General features: G+C 38.2%; 1 protein-coding gene across 11 annotated transcripts in view; it reads left to right on the top strand.

The window, feature by feature from the left end:
• Positions 1–21,442, top strand: part of EVI5 (ecotropic viral integration site 5) — a 236,174-nt gene that overhangs the window by 45,345 nt on the left and 169,387 nt on the right. For all 11 annotated transcript variants that reach the window (XM_082613396.1, XM_082613395.1, XM_082613394.1 and 8 more), the window contains exon 2: positions 16,562–16,791. In XM_082613396.1, coding sequence (XP_082469522.1) covers positions 16,643–16,791 — 149 coding nt within the window. In that variant the 5' untranslated portion in view covers positions 16,562–16,642. The remainder of the gene's footprint in view (positions 1–16,561; positions 16,792–21,442) is intronic.

Here is a 21,442-nt window from a genome sequence, read left to right as displayed (position 1 = left end):
GATTCTGTTTGCTAGTATTTTGAGGATTTTTGCATCTGTTTTCATCAGTGATATTGGCCTGTAGTTTTCTTTCTTTGTGACATCTGTCTGGTTTTGGTATCATAGTGAGGGTGGCCTTGTAGAATGAGTTTGGGAGTGTTCCTCCCTCTGCTACATTTTGGAAGAGTTTGAGAAGGATAGGTGTTAGCTCTTCTCTAAATATCTGATAGACTTTGGCTCTGAAGCCATCTGGTCCTGGGCTTTTGTTTGTTGGAAAATTTTTAATCACAGTCTCAATTTAAGTGCTTGTGATTGGTCTGTTTATATTTTCTATTTCTTCCTGGTTCAGTCTCAGAAGGTTGTGCTTTTCTAAGAATTTGTCCATTTCTTCCAGGTTGTCCATTTTATTGGCATAGAGTTGTTTGTAGTAATCTCTCATGATCCTTTGTATTTCTGCAGTGTCAGTTGTTACTTCTCCTTTTTCATTTCTAAATCTATTGATTTGAGTCTTCTCCCTTTTTTCCTTGATGAGTCTGGCTAATGGTTTATCAATTTTGTTTATCTTCTCAAAGAACCAGCTTTTATTTTTATTGATCTTTGCTGTTGTTTCCTTAATTTCTTCTTCATTTATTTCTGATCTGATCTTTATGATTTCTTTCCTTCTGCTAACTTTGGGGGTTTTTTGTTCTTCTTTCTCTAATTGCTTTAGGTGTAAGGTTAGGTTGTTTATTTGGGATGTTTCTTGTTTCTTGAGGTAAGATTGTATTGCTATAAACTTCCCTCTTAGAACTGCTTTTGCTGCATCCCGTAGTTTTTGTGTCATCGTGTTTTCATTGTCATTTGTTTCTAGGTATTTTTTGATTTCCTCTTTGATTTCCTCAGTGATCTTTTGGTTATTTAGTAGTGTATTGTGTAGCCTCCATGTGTTTGTATTTTTTACAAATTTTTTCCTCTAATTGATATCTAGTCTCAAAGCGTTGTGGTCGGAAAAGGTACTTGATAAGATTTTAATTTTCTTAAATTTACCAAGGCTTGATTTGTGACCCAAGATATGATCTGTCCTGGAGAATGTTCCATGAGCACTTGAGAAGAAGCTGTATTCTGTTGTTTTTGGATGGAAGGTCCTATAAATATCAATTAAGTTCGTCTTTTTTAATATATCATTTAAAGCTTGTGTTTCCTTATTTATTTTCATTTTGGATAATCTGTCCATTGGTGACAGTAGGGTGTTAAAGTCCCCTGCTATGATTTTTTTTTTTTAACTGTCGATTTCCCCTTCTATGGCTGTTAGCATTTGCCTCATGTATTGAGGTGCTCCTATGTTGGGTGCATAAATATTTACAATTGTTATGTCTTCTTCTTGGATTGATCCCTTGATCATTATGTAGTGTCCAACTTTGTCTCTTGTAATAGTCTTTATTTTAAAGTTTGTTTTGTCTGATATGAGGATTGGTATTCCAGCTTTCTTTTTATTTCCATTTGCGTGGAACATCTTTTTCCATCCCTCACTTTCAGTCTGTATGTGTCCCTAGGTCTGAAGTGGGTCTCTTGTAGACAGCATATATACACGTCTTGTTTTTGTATCCATTTAGCCAGTCTCTGTCTTTTGGTGGGAGCATTTAATCCATTTACATTTAAGGTAGTTATCGATATGTATGTTCCTATTCCCATTTTCTTAATTGTTTTGGGTTGTTATTGTAGGTCTTTTCCTTCTCTTGTGTTTCCTACTAGAGAAGTTCCTTTAGCATTTGTTGTAAAGCTGGTATGGTAGTGCTGAATTCTTTTAGCTTTTGCTTGTCTGTAAAGGTTTCAATTTCTCCATGGAATCTGAATGAGATCCTTCCTGGGTAGAGTAATCTTGCTTGTAGGTTTTTCCCTTTCATCACTTTAAATATGTCCTGCCACTCCCTTCTGGCTTGCAGAGCTTCTGCTGAAAAATCAGCTGTTAACCTTATGGGGATTCCCTTGTATATATATATATATTTTTTTTTTTCCTTGTATATTATTTGTTGCTTTACTCTTGCTGCCTTTAATATTTTTCTTTGTATTTAAGTTTTGATAGTTTGATTAGTATGTGTCTTGGTATGTTTCTCCTTGGCTTTATCCTGTATGGGACTCTCTGCGCTTCCTGGACTTGATTGACTCTTTCCTTTCCCATATTAGGGAATTTTTCAACTATAATCTCTTCAAGTATTTTCTCAGTCCCTTTCTTTTTCTCTTTTTCTTCTGGGACCCCTATAATTTGAATGTTGGTGCGTTGAATGTTGTCCCAGAGGTCTCTGAGATTGTCCTCAATTCTTTTCATTCTTTTTTCTTTATTCTGCTCTGTGGTAGTTATTTCCACTATCTTATCTTCCAGGTCACTTATCTGTTCTTTTGCCTCAGGTATCCTGCTATTGATTTGTTCTAGAGAATTTTTAATTTCATTCATTGTGTTGTTCATCACTGTTTGTTTGCTGTTTAGTTCTTCTGGGTCCTTGTTAAGCATTTCTTGTATTTTCTCCATTCTGTTTCCAAGATTTTGGATCATCTTTACTATCATTACTCTGAATTCTTTTTCAGGTAGACTGCCTGTTTCCTCTTCATTTGTTTGGTCTGGTCGGTTTTTACCTTGCTCCTTCATCTGCTGTGTATTTCTCTGTCTTCTCATTTTGCTTAACTTACTGTGTTTGGGGTCTCCTTTTCACAAGCTTCAGGTTTGTAGTTCCCGTTGTTTCTGGTGTCTGCTTCCAATGGATAAGGTTGGTTCAGTTGGTTGTGTAGGCTTCCTGGTCGGGGGGACTGGTGCCTGTGTTCTGGTGGATGAGGCTGGATCTTGTCTTTCTGGTGGGCAGGACTGTGTCTGGTGGTGTGTTTTGGGGTGTCTGTGACCTTATGATTTTAGGCCACCTTTCTGCTAATGGGTGAGGTTCTCTTCCTGTCTTGCTAGTTGTTTGGCATGGGTTGTCCAGCACTGGAGCTTGCTGCTCGGTGAGTGGAGCTGGATCTTAGTGTTGAGATGGAGATCTCGGGGAGATCTTTTGCCATTTGATATTACATGGGGCCAGGAGGTCTCTGGTGGACCAGTGTCCTGAACTCGGCTCGGCTCTCCCACCTCAGGGGCTCAGGCCTGACACCCAGCCAGAGCACCAAGACCCTGTCAGCCACATGGCTCAGAAGAAGAGGGAGAAAAAGAAAGAAAGAGAGAGAGAGAGAGAGAGAGAGAGAGAGAGAGAGAGAGAGAGGAGGGAGGGAGGGAGGGAGGAAGGAAGGAAGAAAAGAAAGAAAGGGAAGGAAGGAAGGAAGAAGAAATAAGTAAATAATATAAAATAAGTTATTAAAATGGAAAAAGTTTTTAAGATAAAAAAATTAAAAAGTAATAAAAAAAGAGAAAGAAGAGAGCTACCAAACCAAAAAACAAATCCACCAATGATAACAAGTGCTAAAACCTATACTAAAAAAAACAAAAAATGATAGGTTTTCCCTGGTGGTGCAGTGGTTGAGAGTCCGCCTGCCAATGCAGGGGACATGGGTTCGTGCCCCGGTCTGGGATGATCCCGCATGCTGCGGAGCGGCTGGGCCCGTGAGCCATGGCCACTGAACCTGTGCTTCCGGAGCCTGTGCTCCTCAGTGGGAGAGGCCACAACAGTGAGAGGCCTGCGTACTGAAAAAAAAAAAAAAAAAAAAAAATGATGGTGAGAACCCTAGGACAAATGGCAAAAGCAAAGCTATACAGACAAAGTCACACAAAGAAGCATACACATAACACATTCACAAGAAGTGAAAAAGGAAAAAAAAAAAAAAATTTAAAAAAAGGAAGAGAGCAACCAAGTCAATAAACAAATATACCAATGATAATAAGCTCTAAATACTAAACTAAGATAAACATAAAACCAGAAAAATTATATTCAGAAAGGAAACTGAGAGCCTACAGTTGCTCCCAAAATCCACCGCCTTAATTTTGGATGATTCATTGTCTGTTCAGGTATTCCACAGATGCAGGGTACATCAAGTTGACTGTGGTGATTTAATGCACTGCTCCTGAGGCCGCTGGGAGAAATTTCCCTTTCTCTTCTTTGTTCGCACAGCTCCTGGGGTTCAGTTTTGGATTTGGCCTTGCCTCTGCATGTAGGTTGCCTGATGGCATCTGTTCCCTGCCCAGACAGGACAGGGTTAAAGGAGGAGCTGATTAGGGGGCTCTGGCTCACTCAGGCCCGGGGGAGGGAGGGGTACAGAATGTGGGGCGATCCTGCGGCGGTAGAGGCCAGTGTGATGTTGCAACAGCGTGAGGCATGCCGTGTATTCTCCTGGGGAAGTTGTCGCTGGATCATGGGACCCTGGCAGTGGCAGGCTGCACCCGCTCCCGGGAGGGGAGGTCTGGATAGTGACCTGTGCTTGCACACAGGCTTCCTGGTGGCTGCAGCAGACCAAGAAGCAGACGGGTCTCATGCCCGTCTCTGGTGTCCACGCTGATATCCACGGCTCACACCCGTCTCTGGAGCTTGTTTAGGCAGTACTCTGGATTCCCTCTCCTCACGCACCCCGAAACAATCGTCTCTTGCCTCTTAGGCAGGTCCAGACTTTTTCCAGGACTCCCTCCTGGCTAGCTGTGATGCGCTAACCCCCTTCAGTCTGTCTTCACGCAGCCAACCCCAGTTCTCTCCCTGGGATCTGACCTCTGAAGACTGAGCCTCAGTTCCCAGCCCCCACCTGCCCTGGTGGGTAAGCAGACAAGCCTCTCAGGCTGGTGAGTGCTGGTCAGCAGTGATCCTCTGTGCAGGAATCTCTCCACTTTGTCCTTTGCACCCCTCTTGCTGCGCTCTCCTCCGTGGCTTCGAAGCTTCCCCCTTGCCCACCCCCTGTCTCTGCCAGTGAAGGGGCTTCCTAGTGTGTGGAAACTTTTCCCCCTTCACAGCTCCCTCCCCGAGGTGCAGGTCCCATCCCTATTCTTTTGTCTCTGTTTTTCCTTTCTTCTTTTGCCCTATCCAGGTACGTGGGGAGTTTCTTGACTTTTGGGAAGTCTGAGGTCTTCTGCCAGCATTCAGTAGGTGTTCTATAGGAGTTGTTCCACATGTAGCTGTAGTTTTGTTTGTTTGTTTGTTTGTTTTTGCGGTACGCGGGCGTCTCACTGTTGTGGCCTGTCCTGTTGTGGAGCACAGGCTCCGGACGTGCAGGCTCAGCGGCCATGGCTCACGGGCCTGGCCACTCCGCGGCATGTGGGATCTTCCCAGACCGGGGCACGAACCCGTGTCCCCTGCATCGGCAGGCGGACTCTCAACCACTGTGCCACCAGGGAAGCCCTGTAGCTGTAGTTTTGATGTGTTGTGGGGAGGAAGGTGATCTCCTTACTTCTCCGCCATCTTGAAGGTGTCCCCCAACTCAACTATTTAACAAGAAATTTTTGCTTTATTTTTTGGCTGTGCTGTGTGACATGTAGTATCTTAGTTCACAGACCAGGGATCGAACCCGTGCCCCGTGCATTGGATGCACGGAGTCTTATCCTCTGGCCCACAAGGGAAGTCCCTATTTGTAGACTTTTTGATGATGTATGTCATTATGGTTTTGATTTACATGTCTCTAATAATTAGCAATGCTGAGCATCTTTTCATGTGCCTGTTAGCCATCTGTATGACTTCTTTGGAGAAATGTCTAATCAGATCTTCTGCCCATTTTTTGATTGGGTTGGGGTTTTTTTCCAACTTTGAGTTGTATGAGCTATTTGTGTATTTTGGATATTAACCTCTTGTTGTTAACATCATTTGCAAATATTTTCTCCCATTCCATAGGTGTTCTTTTTGTTTGGTCAGTGGTTTCCTTTGCTGTGCGAAATCTTCTAAGTTTAATCAAGTTACATTTGTTTATTTTTGCTTTTATTTCTTTTGCCTTAGGAGAGTGCTCCAAGAAAATACTGCTACGATTTATGTCAAAGAGTGTCTCTTCTAGGAGTTTTATGGTTTCAGGTCTTATTTTTGAGTTTATTTTTGTGTATGGTATGAAGGAATGTTCTAATCTCATTGTTTGACATGTGGCTGTCCAGTTTTCCCAGGATCACTGTTGAAGAAACTGTCTTTTCTCCATAGTATATTCTTGCCTCCTTTGTCATAGTTTTTTTTGTGTGTGTGTGGTACACGGGCCTCTCACTGTTGTGGCCTCTCCCGTTGCAGAGCACAGGCTCTGGATGCACAGGCTCAGCGGCCATGGCTCACGGGCCCAGCCGCTCCGCGGCATGTGGGATCTTCCCGGACCGGGGCATGAACCCGTGTCCCCTGCATTGACAGGTGGACTCTCAACCACTGTGCCACCAGGGAAGCCCTGTCATAGTTTAATTGACCATAGGTGCATGAGTTTATTTCTGGGCTCTCTATTCTATTCCATTGATCTATGTATCTGTTTTTGTGCCAGTACCATTCTGTTTTGATTACTGTATACATAGCTTTGTTCTTAAGTCATCAAGAGGATTCATGAAAAGTAAAGAGTAGTTTCTTTGACCTATTATACTCTTTTTGGTGACAATATGAATATATATGAAATATTCTTTTTATTTCATAAGAAACTAAGAGGCAGTACATCTAAATGGTTAATAATGTAACAATATAAGGACGATATGGCACGTATACCATAGGGTTGGAGGTTAAATTAGGTGATATCATCAAGTATCTGAGTATAAGCACTCAGTAAATATTAACTGGTATTACTTTACTAATGAATATCAAAATATTCAATACAGTTGTTCTCAGTATCTGCAGGGGATTGATTCCAGGACCCCTGTAGATACCAAAATTCTGGGATACTCAGTGGTGCAGTATTTGCATAAAACCTATGCACATCTCTGAATACTTTCAATCGTATATAGATTATTTATAATACCTAATAAAATGTAAATTCTGTGTACATAGTTGCCAGTGAGGGGCAAATTCAAGTTTTGCTGTTTCGAACTTTCTGGAATTTTTTTTCCCCTCAATATTTTCTATCCATGGTTGGTTGAATTGGTGGATGTGGGACCACCATTTACAGAGGACTGACTCTATAGACGAAATGTACCATAGAAATGAAGGGAAAGGTGAGAACGCGAAGTTACACAGGCCTTAAAGAATGAATACTGTTTGGAAACGGCATTTCTCAGAATATGTTTTGCAGATAATGGTGAAAAAAGGATTTACGGGCAGTTAAGTTTGGAAAGTACATTCCTCTGCCTTCTATAGTTATGTCTCTGAGAAGTTCTATAATAAAAAAGAAATTCACCTAATCTACAGGACTTCAGCTTTTAGCAGTACGGTTCACTACATAGCTTGGAAAAACTCTTCCTGTATAAAGCATCTAGGAAGGCAAACATCTTTTTAAATGCAAAATTGTATTTCCAGGAAAGTAAGGGAAATAACCCAGGCAAAAACAGCCAGAAACTGGAAACCAGATGGCCTTCAAACCCACCCATGTATTGTATGAATTATGTATTTACTTTTTTGAATAATCTATAGAAAGCTGGAGTAGCTATATTAATTTCAGACAAAGCAGACTTGAGAAGGAAAATTTTCAGACATTATGTATTGATAAAGGGGTCAAGTCTCCTAAAAGACATAGTTTATTAGGCAAAAACTGATAGAACTTTAAGGAGAAATAGATACATTCACTGTTATGGTTGGAGACTTCAGCACCTGTCTTTCAGTAATTTATAGATACAGCAGAGGCAGAAAATCAGTAAGGATATAGCTGAACAGTACCATCAGTCAAGTGTATTTAATGATGTTTATCTGACAACCACTGAATATACATTCTTTTCAGGCTCATATGTAACAGTCTTCAAGATGCACTATATTCTGGGTCATAAAACATACCTGAACATGTGCTCTTAGACCACAATGGAATTAAGTTAGAAATAACAGAAAGATAGTTGGAAAATCTGAAAGTATTTGGAGATTAAACAACACACTTTTAAATAACACATGGATCAAAAAAAAGTCCAAAGAAAAATTTAAAATATTTTGAAATAAAGGAAAATGAAAAGCAGCAAAAGCAGTGCTTAGAGATTAGTTTAGAGCATTGAATGTATATGTTAGAAAAGAAGAAAGATATAAAATGAGTTCCTAAGCTTCCAGCTTAGAGCACCAGAGAAAAAGAGCAATATAAGCTTTAAGGAAGTGAAAGAAAGAAGTAAAACTTAGAGCATAAATAAATAAAACCCAAAACAGGAAGACAATAACAGAAAATCAACAAAACGACAAGCTGTTTCTGTGAAAAGATTGATAAAATTGATAGACCTCTAGCCAGTCTAACAAAGACCAAAAGAGAGAAAGAAACAGATTACTAATATAAGGAGTGAAAGATGTAAATTTCTTCTTTTCATTTAATTATGATAAAATACACTGTTGACCCTTGAATAACACAGGAGTTAAGGGCACCGACCCTCCCACAGTTGAAAATCCAAGTATGACTTTACAGCTGGAACTCTGTATTCATGGTTTTGCATCCTCGGATTCAAACAACCACAGATCTTGTAGTACTGTAGTACATATTTATTGCAAAAAATCTGTGTATAAGTGGACCCATGCAGTTCAAATCCGTGTTGTTCAAGGACCAATTATACATAACAAAAAATTTACCATTTTAAGCATTTAAAAAAAAAATAAATTTATTTATTTTTGGCTGCGTTGGGTCTTTGTTGCTGCATGTGGGCTTTCTCTGGTTGTGGCGAGCAGGGGCTCCTCTTTGTTGTGGTGCGTGGGCTTCTCTTGTTGTGGAGCACTGGCTCTAGGCACGCGGACTTCAGTAATTGTGGCACGCGGGGTCAGTACTTGTGGCTCATGGGCTCTAGAGCACAGACTCAGTTGTGACGCATGGGCTTAGTTGCTCCGCAGCATGTGGGATCTCCCTGGACCAAGGTTCGAACCCGTGACCCCTGCATTGGCAGGCGGATTCTTAACCACTGCGCCACCAGGGAAGTTCCACATTTTAAGCATTTTTAAGTGTACAGTTCAGTGGCATAAAGTACATTCACATTGTTGTACAACCGTCATCACTCCATCTCCAGAGTACCCATTAAACTCCCCATTCCCCACTTCCCTGGCAGCCAATCTACTTTCTGCCTCTATGAATTTGACTACTCTCAGTACCTCATATAAGTGGAATAATAGAATATTTGTCATTTTGTGACTGGCTTATTTCACTTAAAATAATGCCTTTAGGGTTCAGTTGTGTAACATATGTCAGAATTTTCTTCCTTTTTAAGGCCAAATAATATTCCATTACATGTAACAATGTGTATATAGTACTTTTTTAAAAAAATATATTTATTTTTGGCAGTGTTGGGTCTTCATTGCTGCACGCGGGCTTTCTCCAGTTTCTGTGAGCCGGGACTACTCTTTGTGGTGGTGTGCAGGCTTCAGTAGTTGTGGCACACGGGCTAACTAGTTGTGGCTTGTGGGCTCTAGAGCGCAGGCTCAGTAGTGGTGCACGGGCTTAGTTGCTCCGTGGCATGTGGGATCTTCCCGGGCCAGGGCTCAAACCCGTGTCCCCTGCATTTGCAGGCGGATTCTTAACCACTGCGCCACCGGGGAAGTCCCTATAGTACATTTAAAAAATCCATTTATCCATTGATGAACACTTGAGTTGCTTCTGCCATTTGGATGTTGTGAATAATGCTGCTACGAACTTGGATATAAAAATATCCCTGCTTTTAATCCTTTTGGGTACATACCCAGAAGTGGAATTGCTGGGTTATATGGTAATCCTATGTTCAGTGTTTTGAGGAACCATCATATTTGTTTCCACAGCAGCTGCACCTTCTTACCACTTTACATTCCTATCGGCAATGCCAATACTTGTTATTTTACGTTTTTATTTTTTTAATTTTAATTTTTATAATAGCTGTCCTGTTCTTTTTCAAATTCCTTTTTCTATTTAGGTTAATACAGAGTATTGAGCAGAGCTCCCTGTGCTGTACAGTAGGTCCTTGTTGGTTTTTTGTTGTTGTTGTTGTTGTTTTTGCGGTACGCGGGCCTCTCACTGTTGTGGCCTCTCCCGTTGCGGAGCACAGGCTCCGGACGCGCAGGCTCAGCGGCCATGGCTCACGGGCCGAGCCTCTCGGCGGCATGTGGGATCTTCCCGGACCGGGGCATGAACCTGTGTCCCCTGCATCGGCAGGCGGACTCTCAACCACTGCGCCACCAGGGAAGCCCTGGTTATCTATTTTAAATATAGCAGTGTGTACATACACACTGTATATGTATCTATAGTATAGATACATGTATATGTAATCATTGTGTAAGTGAATCACTCTGCTGTACAACTGAAACTAACACGACATTGTTAATCAACTATACTCCAGTATAAAATAAAAATTTAAAAAAACAGCTATCCTAATGTGTGTGAAGTGGTATCTTATTTTGGCTTTGGTTTGCATTCCCTAATTAGTGATGTTGAGCATCTTTTCATATGCCTATTATGCTTATTGGCCATTTGTATATCTTTGGAGAGATGTCCTTTGCCCATTTTTTATGGGATTGTTTGAGTTGTTGATTTTAGGAGTTCCTTATCTATTCTGAATATATGTGAATATATACATATATATACGTATATGTAGATATACATATATATATACACATATACATATTCACATATACATATATATATATATATATATTTGGCATCGCCAAAAAAAAAAAGAGTTAATACTAATTGTTGTGAAAAGTCCTAAAAAAATATGCTAAATTGTTGAATCAGCCTTGATTTTTTTTTTCTTTTCTTTTTTTTTTTGGCCACACCACATGGCATGTGAGATCTTAGTTCTCTGACCAGGGATCGAACCCGTGCCCCCTGAATTGGCAGCGTGGAGTCTTAACCACTGGACAGCCAGGGAAGTCCCAGCCTTGATACTATAAAACAAAGTAACCGCAAAATGATAGGAAAAAAAAAGAGAGTCTAGTTATCTGAATTGTATCAATTTTTTCTTTGTTTCATAAAATCAACTGAAGTTAGTGTGTTTGAAGGCATTTTTGGAAAGTAAGGTTTGTTACATAGTAAAATCCTGACCAACTTACTGGAGCCTCCAGCCTTCAGGAATCAGTCTGAATCAAGGTGTCTCAAGAATAAAGGTCATAGTGATAGAAATGGGATTATTTTGCAGCTCCTAATTCTCTAAGATGGTCCTCAACCTTCTGTAATCTGGTTTCTGCTTCCTTCACTGTGGAATGGATTAATTGAGGTCATTAGTGACTACATCTCTTGCCAACTTTTGGTCTAATTCACTCTTTTTTTTTCTTTTTTTTAACCATTGAATTGTACACTTTATTTTGTTGTTGTTGTTTTAACATTTATTTATTTACTTATTTGGGCAGCACCGGGTCTTAGTTGAGGCATTGCAGGATCTTTGTTGCAGCACGCACGTTTCTTAGTTGCAGCACGCTGACTCTTAATTGTGGCATGCTACCTCTCAGTTGAGGTATGCATGCGGGATCTAGTTCCCCAACCAGGGATCAAACCTGGGTCCCCTGCATTGGGAGTGTGGTGTCTTACCCACTGGACCACCAGGGAAATCACAGGTCTTGTTCACTCTTGACAGTGGTTAAGAGCAGAGAATCTCAAACCAGACTGTCTACGTTCCTCTCTTAATAGCTTTCTAATATAAAAGTTGTGTAACCTCTCTGGGTCATCATTTAAAAAGTGTCATCACTTTTAAGATGGGGAAAGTAGTGATACCTGCTTTAGAGTATTTTAGATTTTGGATCTAAAATTGGAATCTTTAAAAACAGTCCTTTTGGGGAGTTAAGAGCATCTTTATAAGTTCTAATAAAATATAAAGTGATAAAGGAACCATGATTGTTTATCATGGGAGATCCTATTCAAATATTATAGCAATATCTAAGGCTTTTACTAAACTTCTTATTTAATTTATTTTACTAGTATTTTATTTTTTAAGAGCAGTTTTAGGTTCGCAGCAAAATTGAGTGGAAAGCACAGAGATTTCCCATCTACCCCTTACCCCTACACGTGCAGACCCATCTCCCATTATCAACATTCACCACCAGAGTGGTACCTGTGTTACAGTTGATGAGACTATGTTGACACATCATAATCATCCAGTCCATAGTTTATATTATAGTTCATGCTTGATGGTTTACATTCTGTGGGCTTGGACAAATGTATAATGGCATGTATCTACCATTATTGTATCATTCAGAGCATTTTCACTACCCTAAAAATCCTCTGTGTTCTGCTTGTTTGTCCCTTCCCTCGCCCAAATCCTGATCTTTTTACTGTCTCCATAATTTTGCCTTTTCCAGAATGTCATATAGTTGGAATTATACATTATGTAGATTTTTCAGATTGACTAAGCTCTTTTAAAATTGAGATATAATTCATATACCATAAAATTCACTCCTTTCAAGTGTACAATTCAGTGGCATTTAGTATATTCACAGGGTCATATAACTGTCACTGCAGTCCAATCCCAGAGCATTTTCATCACTCTAGGAAGAAACTCTGTACCTATTAGCAGTCATTCCCCATCCCCCCTCTTACAGTCCCTCCAAGCCACCCAACTATTTTCTGTCTCTGGGTTTGCCTGTTCTGGACATTTTATGTAAATGGAATCATAAGATGTATGGCCTTTTGTGTCTGATTACTAAGCCTTTTTAATGATGGTCTTAATCTTTTCAAAGTATGTTCATGTTTAAAAATAAATGCATAACACCTCTATGAGGTAGACAGGAACTTTGTGACAATCTTTGTGACATAATTGCATTGTCAGATTTATTGTGTCCTCATGACCATAGGATGAGGGAAAGAGGTTTAGAGGTGGCAGGTTAGAGATTTGGAAAAGTAGAGTTAAAGGAAAAATAGGACATGATGATATATGAAAAATAACTCAGTCCTGTGGGATTTCTAGAACCATGAGAATTAAACTTTATTAAAGTGCAACTGCAATTAAATACTCCAGTTATATTTAAGAATTTTAAATTGTAAAGATGGGTTGTTGAACCTTCAGTAGTTATAGACAATCTCATTTCATCAAGGTTGAAAGGATGTCAGGATTGTGCTCTGGGTTATTCCAAATTTTTTAAATGGAAGCCTGTTGCTACAGTGTGCAGAAAGGGTATGATAAATTTATTTTTAAAAACAAAGCAAATAATAGGTGTCTTTTGCTTTGCTAAAGTTAGCTCGAGTAGAGAACTTTTATATAATGGAAATGTAAAGCATTAATTCTTTCTTTAAACATTTTTTTCCGTATTTATTTCCATATACTTTAATTTTAAGATAGTATAGTTGATTTATAGTGTTTCCGGTGTATAAATCAAAGTGATCCTTTGATTCTTTTTTTTTTCAGATTCTTTTCCCTTATAGGTTATTACAAGATACTGAATATAGTTCCCTGTGCTATACAGTAGGTCCTTATTGTAAGCATTAATTTTTGAAAGTTGTGAGTATATTTGAAATTAGTCATCAGTGTTAGTAAAGGGTAACATTTTTCTGTAAATTTTACATGTTAGGTTTTCTGTTTTACAATATAGTGTGCTTGTGGGATGCAAATTAGTGCCATCTTCACAATTGAATTTGTAGTTGTAACTGAGTAGAGAAAATCAATAGGATAACAAACTACAACAGGCTATCTTGTTGTCTGCCATGGCTCTTACCATTTCCTGGTACAAAGGAAGTTCTGGCTAAATTATTTGGTTACTATCTGGCCTTTCGCCTTAATGAACTGTGCTGCTGGTCTTTTCATTGGCGAGGACTTTTTTTTTTTGGCCTGGAAGCCTAAATGATCGTCCCCATACTTCTTTTCCTTGGTTCCCCTACTTCATCCTGCTTGTCTTTCTTGGGGGTTCTTCCCTCAACAGTAAGAGCTCCCTGATCCCTTCTATAATGCCATTCCAAGGGAAGTAAGTTCTAAAACGAAAAAGTTATTGAAAATGAAAAGAAAATGAGAGGTATCTTTACGTTAATAAAACTCTTGCCCCTATTCACTTGTAATCAAATCTTTGTCTCAGAAGTTCCAGCCTCACATTGAGTGGCATAACTATGACCTTAGAATCCCTTTTCCCTACACTGAATTTTTCTGCTGCTGGGTGGGGTGAGGAGGAAGTGGGGACATGTATGTGTTGATGAAGTGAGAAGGAAAGACTTGGACAACCCATGAGGGGAGAGTAGTATCTGCTAAGATAGTCTGGGTGGCATCTTTTTTTGTGTATATAAGTTGGTGTTTAATTTTTGTGTGTATAAGTTGCTATATGTAATCAAGGTTAGCTGAGAATATGTCTAGAAAACAACTTTATAGTGCTTAGTCATTTTCTGTTGCATAAAATTTAAGATCTTCTCAAAGCACGTAAAAGCACTTCATAGTTTTTGTCTAAGAACTTCACAATCAAGAAGCTCTTTTTCTTTTTCTGACTTATATTCACTCTGGGGTGAAGTGAGAGTAGCATCGACATATATGCACTACCAAATGTAAAATAGTTAGCCAGTGGGAAGCAGCCACATAGCACAGAGAGATCAGCTTGGTGCTTTGTGACGACCTAGAGGGGTGGGATAGGGAGGCTCAAGAGGGAGGGGATATGGGGTATATGTATGCATATGGCTGATTCACTTTGTTGTACAACAGAAACTAACACAGTATTTGTGAAGCAGCTATACTCCTATAAAGATCTGTTTAAAAAAAAGAAGAAGAAGCTGGGTGCGGTGGCACGCGCCTGTAGTCCCAGCTACTCGGAGGCTGAGGCCGGAGGATCACTTGAGCCCAGGAGTTCTGGGCTGTAGTGTGCTATGCCGATCGGGTGTCCGCACTAAGTTCGGCATCAATATGGTGACCTCCTGGGGGCGGGGGACCACCAGGTTGCCTAAGGAGAGGTGAGCAGGTCAAAACTCCCATGCTGATCAATAGTGGGATCGCGCCTGTGAATAGCCACTGCACTCCAGCCTGGGCAACATAGTGAGACCCCGTCTCTTAAAAAAAAAAAAAAAAAAAAAAGAAGCTCTTTTTGTGATAGCTTCAAAAAAGTATAATCCCTTAAAAAAACTACGGTACCTTATTTTGTAAACTCAAATTAAGAATGTTTAGTTTTATATAGATATTCAAATATGGTTATTGTTCACATTGTTTTTCATTACTGAAGTGATATGCCTGTTTGAATATTACTTATGTATATTTTGTGTTTCAAATGAATTTGCTGTAGGCATATCTGCTTAGGACTTCGGCATGATTTATGAAGAATATATTAGACGTTTGTATAGTTCATTGAATCTTAGAGATGGGAGGGATTTGAAAGGCTTTTTTAGTCCTAGTTGCCCATCTAAAACAGAAACTCATCTTCAACCAACTCTTGACTTTTGACTCTTATAATTAATTTTTTTTAACATTCTTTTTCATATTCTTTTCCATTATGGTTTATCACAGGATATTAAATATAGTTCCCTGTGCTATACAGTAAGACCTTGTTGTTTATCCATTCTGTATATACCAGTTTGCATCTGCTAATCCCAAACTCCCACTCCACTTCACCCCTCCCCTGTCCCTCTTGGCAACCACCAGTCTATTCTCTATGTTCTTGAGTCTGTTTCATAGATATGTTCAATTGTGTCATATTTTAGATTCCACATATAAGTGATATCATATGGTATTTGTTATTCTCTTTCTGACTTACTTCACTTAGTATGATAATCTGTAGCTGCATCCATGTTGCTGCAAATGGCATTATTTCATTCTTTTTATGGCTGAGTAGTATTCCATTGTATATATGTACCACATCTTCTTTATCCATTCATCTGTCAATGGACATTTAGGTTTCCATGTTGACTCTTATAATGAATTCTTTTTTTAAAAAAAATTTTATTGGAGTATGGTTGCTTTACAGTGTTGTGTTATGGATTCTTAATTGTAGCCATTGGTAGAGAATGTCTACTCTTTCTAGGCATCCCATTCTATTTCTGACTAGTTCTAACTATATGAAAATTGTACCCTGAAACTCTCTTACTCTGTTAAATCAATCATTTATCGTAATTTTGTTCTTCTAGAGCTAAATCCTCTTCAATAAAAATACTCTTTAGTGGTTTGAAGATACATCATGAGTCTCATTTCATCTTATTTATGCTAAGCCCAGTTTTTGTTGAATTGTTGGTCATATTATAGGATTTCCCTGTCCTCATCACCCAATGGACATGTTTTAGTTCCTCGGCTTTCAAATGTTTTTGACTGTAACCCAAATAAAGAATATATTTCATATCTCAACTGAACATACATGTAGTATGTAGTTTTAATACATATATGCAACTGAGACAGAAATTTTATAAGACAACATACCTTTACATTGACGCTTTCTGCTCTTTTTCATTTTTAAAAAATGGTGGTGTTACCTATTAAATTGATTTTATCACTCCCTGATGGATTTTAGCCTGTAGTTTGGAAAACATTGTTCTAATTTGTTCATGTCGCAGAACTGAAATAAGGAGTTTCCAAAAGCTGTATGTTAGGACAGTCGTTGCTAAAACAGGTTTTACCTTTATTAACTCAAAGAGAATATTCTGATGGTGGTTATAAAGTAAAACTAACCAGGATTATCAAGTTCTTGGTAATGCATACAATACAATTGATGTATGCAACTGTTATTTTTATCCTTAGGTGGCGACAGACAAGGTTGCAGAAAAGTTGAGTTCTACTCTCTCATGGGTGAAGAACACAGTGTCACATACAGTCAGTCAGATGGCCAGTCAGGTGGCAAGTCCATCTGCTTCATTACACACTACATCCTCGTCTACCACACTGTCAACGCCAGCCCTTTCACCATCTTCCCCATCACAGTTGAGTCCAGACGACTTAGAACTCCTGGCTAAACTGGAGGAACAAAATAGGTAAGTAAGATTGCTTGGGTTTTCTTTCTTTTAATTATCATACAAACTCAACCATTCATGTACGTATATATGGCATAATCAAAATTTTAAATATTTGTTCAAATTAAGAATGTTTAGGGGAGTTCCTTGGTGGCCTAGTGGTTATGATTCTGGGCTTTCACTGCTGTGGCCCGGGTTCTAGCCCTGGTCAGGAAATGAGGTCCCGCAAGCTGTGTGGCGTGGCCAAAGGAAAAAAAAAATGTTTAGTTTTTGGCTCGTTGTTTATCAAAGCTACTTAACAAAAGTATTCAAGTCTTTTTTGGAGGAGTTGGGTCTTAAAACTAAAGTTGGACTAAAATTTTTTCTGCCTTGGATAGCTGTAGAGATTTGTTTTCTTAATATAGCAAATTATCTAAATTTTTCCTGAATTTTAGAAAAGATTTTTAAGGCAAATAAAACTACCATTTTTGTTTTTTAAACTCTCTAAATAGTCCCCTTTGGTTAAGCTGTAGAATTATTTAATTTAGGATGGATATCTGATTTGTGATATAGAGTGGGAAATCTCTTCATAAATTTATTCATGGAAGACAGAGTATTCTTTTCTTTTAATGGTGTGACATAGAATACTTGTTTACTCTGTTATTACTGTGTACTGTGGACCCTGGGTGCCCCTTCACTAATATTACTATCAGAAGTTCTCTAGGGCATCAGCTATTAAAGAGTTATTGGAAGAGCGTCCTTTTACATTCAGTAAAACCACCACTGGCTTTAAGGGTAATAAGAGAGAGAATTTCTAACAGCTCTTTTGATACATAATGTACATAATAAAGTACACATACTTAAGGTGTACAATTTGATAAGTTTTGACATATGTATGTACCTGTGAAATTATCAACCAAATCAAGAAAATGAACATATCTATTATCTGCCTTTCTATCCCCAGATAGCCGTTGATTTGCCTTTGGTCACTGTAGATGAGTTTGCATTTTCTACAGTTTTATAGAAATAGAATCATACAGTATGTACTCTTTTTTAATGGGTTATTTCACTAGCATAATTTTTATGTTGTAGCACATATGAATACTTCATTCCTTTTTTTTGCTTAGTAGTATTCCATTGTATGGATATATCACAGTTTACCTACTCACCTGTTGTGAAATGCTATAAACATTTGCGTATAAACCTTTGTATAGATTTATGCTTTCATTTCTCCTGAGTAGATACCTAGTAATGGGATGGCTGGTTTATATGGTAGGTGTACATTTAATTGTCAAACTGTTTTCCAAAGGGCCTATAGTTTTCCACATTCTCATCATCAGTGTATGAATATGTCAGCTCTTCTACATCCTTACCAATGCTTGGTACAGTCAGTCTTTTAATTTTAGCCATTCTAATAGGTATTTGTATCTTGTGGTTTTAATTTTCATTCCCCTAATGGTGTTGAGCATCTTTTTATGTGCTTATTTGCCATTGATATGTCATCTTTGATTAAATGTCTGTCTGAAATTTTTGCCCATTTAAAAAAATTAGGTTGTTTGCTTTCGTATTATTATTTCTTATTATTGTTTTAAGAGTTCTTTATATATTTCAGGTGCAAGTCCTTTATCCATATATATGTTTTTCAAATATATTTTTGCAGTCTGTGGCTTATTCTCTTAGCATTATCTTTTTTTTTTTTTTTTTTTTGTGGTACGCGGGCCTCTCACTGTTGTGGCCTCTCCCGTCACGGAGCACAGGCTCCGGACGTGCAGGCTCAGCGGCCATGGCTCACGGGCCCAGCCGCTCCGCGGCATGTGGGATCTTCCTGGACCAGGGCACAAACCCGTGTCCCCTGCATCGGCAGGCGGACTCTCAACCACTGCGCCACCAGGGAAGCCCAGCATTATCTTTTGAAGAGCAAAAGTTTAAAATTGTGATTAAGTCCAATTTGAAGTTGTTCTTTTATGGACTTTGCTTTTGATGGCTCAAGGTCACACAGGTAGACTCCTGTGTTAGAGAAGTTTTATATTTTTAAGTTTTAGATTTACTGTTGTACATTTGAGTTAATTTATTTGTATGAAACAGAACATAGATCAAAGTTCAGTTTTTGAATATGCATGTTTAATTGTTTTTGTATTTGTTGAAAAGACTGTCCTTTTCCCACTTAATTACTTTTGCACTTTTGTCAAAAGTCAGCTGTCTGTATACGTTATGTGCTTATTTCTGGATTCTTTTTCTGTTCCACTGATCTATTTGTCTACTTTAATGTTAGTATGACACTGTCTTGATTATTGTAGCTTTCTAATAAGTCTTGAAATCAGATAGTGTTAATCCTCCATCTTTGTTCTTTTGACTATTTTTGCTGTGTATCATACCCTTGTGAATTTTACATGAAGTAATTTGTGCAAAAATGCTTGCTGAGATTTTATACAGAATGCTGTTGAATTCTTAACAGTATTGCCTTCCTCCCATGGACACAATATATTTCTCATTTACTTATTACTTGTGCATGGTATTGTTTTTGTAAATTTAAATTTTTTTTTTTTTTTTTTTTTTGCGGTACGCGGGCCTCTCACTGTTGTGGCCTCTCCCATTGCGGAACACAGGCTCCAGACGCGCAGGCTCAGTGGCCATGGCTCACGGGCCTAGCCGCTCCGCAGCATGTGGGATCTTCCCGGACCGGGGCACGAACCTGTGTCCCCTGCATCGGCAGGTGGACTCTCAACCACTGCACCACCAGGGAAGCCCGTAAATTTAATTTTTGATTGTTCATTGCTACCATATAGAAATACAATCATTTTTCTTTTGTCATTTATGTATCCTGCTGCCTTGATAAATTCACTTGTTCTGGTAGGTTTTGTTGTTTTTTTTAGATTCCATTAGATTTTCTACATAGATGAGCATGTGGTCTGTGAATAAAAGCATGTTTGTGTCTTCCTTTACAATATGGATGCCTTTTATATCTTTTTCTTGCCTTATTGCAACTGACTAATACCTCCAGTACAAATTTGAGTGTAAGCGATGAACAGATAGCCTTGTTTTCCTGATCTTAAGGGGAAAGCATTAAATATGAAGTTAATTGTAGGTTTCTGTAGATGACTTTTATCAAATTGAAGAAGTTCCTTTCTATTTCTCATTTGCTGAGAGTTTATAAGAAACAGAAGCTGGATTTTGTCAAATGCTTTTCCTGAATCTTTTGAAATGGTTACATTGTTTTCCTCTTTTAGTTTAATATAGCAAATTACATTGATTTTTAAATGTTAAACCAACTTTGCATTCCTAGGATAAACCCCTCTTAGTCATTATATACTGTGTTTATAAAGTATTGTTTACTGTCTTTATAAAATATTATTGGATTTGATGTGCTAAAATTTTGTTTGGAATTTTTGCATCTATGTTCAGGAGGGAAATTGTTCTGTAGTTGTCTTCCGATGTCTTTGACCTTTATCTGTAATGTCTTGTGTCCTTGTAATGTCTTTGTGATCTTTCCTCTTTTCTAATATAAGTGTTTAGTGCTGTACGTTTCTCCTAAAGCTCTGCTTTAGCAACATCCCTTTAAATTTTATGGTCCTGAGTGTGGTCCGTTTTGATAAATATTTTATGTGCACTTGAGAAGATTGTGTATTTAGCTGTTGTTTGGTGGTATATTCTATAAATGTTAATTGATTCAAATTGATTGATAGTGTTATTCAAGTCTGCTGTATCTTTGCTGGTTTTATGTTTACTTGTTGTATCAGATATTGATGTCAGCTGTTGAGAGAGGAGTATTGAAACCTCCAACTATAATTGTGGATTTATTTCTCTTTAAATTTTATCAGTCTTTGTTTTCATGTAATTTGAAGTTTTATTATTGTGTATATAAACATTCAGAATTGTTATGTCCTGTTGTGAAATGCACTCATTATCCCTAGTAATATTGTTTGCTTAGAAATCTACTTTATCTCATCTAGTCACTGTAGCTTTCTTTTGAATAATGTTAAAATTTTATATATTTTTCCATCCTTTACTTTTATTCTATTTTTTTCTTTATCTTTAAAGTTTGTCAGTTAGACAGCATATAGTGGCTCTTGCTTTTTAAAATACAATCTGACAAGCTTTGCCTTTTAATTACAGTAATTAGATCACTTTTTAAAAAAATTATGACAAAATTTTATTTCTTGCTCACATTAATGTTCATCTCAAACTGCAGGCTGAGTACATTTTTGCTGCACACTTCTTCATTTCTGGACCAGTGACCAGCCCCTATGCAGGATAAACCAGACTCATGGCAAATAGTGGAAATATATCTTAAAGCATCTGCTAGAGAGTGATACACATAACTTCAACTCACATTTTATTGGCCAAAGCAGATCACATACTCACACTCCTTATAGAGTGAAGTGGGGATTAGAATCTTCTTGCTGGATCTTAGAAAATATATGCTTATTATTATTTCAGCACCTTTTCCAGTATTTTTATTGTATTGTTATTGTGCTCTTAATTATTCACATACCATAAAATCCATCCCTTTAAAGTGTACAATTTAGTGGTATTTTTAGTACACTCACAGAGTTCTGCAAACATTACCACCTATCCAATTTCAGAACATTTTTATGACTCCCAAAAGAAACTTTGTACCCATTAGTCTCCCCTTTCCTCCCTCCTTCCAGCTGCTGGTAACCACTAATTTACTTTCTGTCTCCATGGATTTGCC

Source organism: Mesoplodon mirus (genome assembly GCF_964341445.2).
Source record: "Mesoplodon mirus genome assembly, chromosome: 3".
Taxonomy (NCBI): Eukaryota; Metazoa; Chordata; class Mammalia; order Artiodactyla; family Ziphiidae; genus Mesoplodon; species Mesoplodon mirus.
Note: the sequence above shows the minus strand (reverse complement) of the source record. Positions and strands in the feature narration are given on the sequence as shown.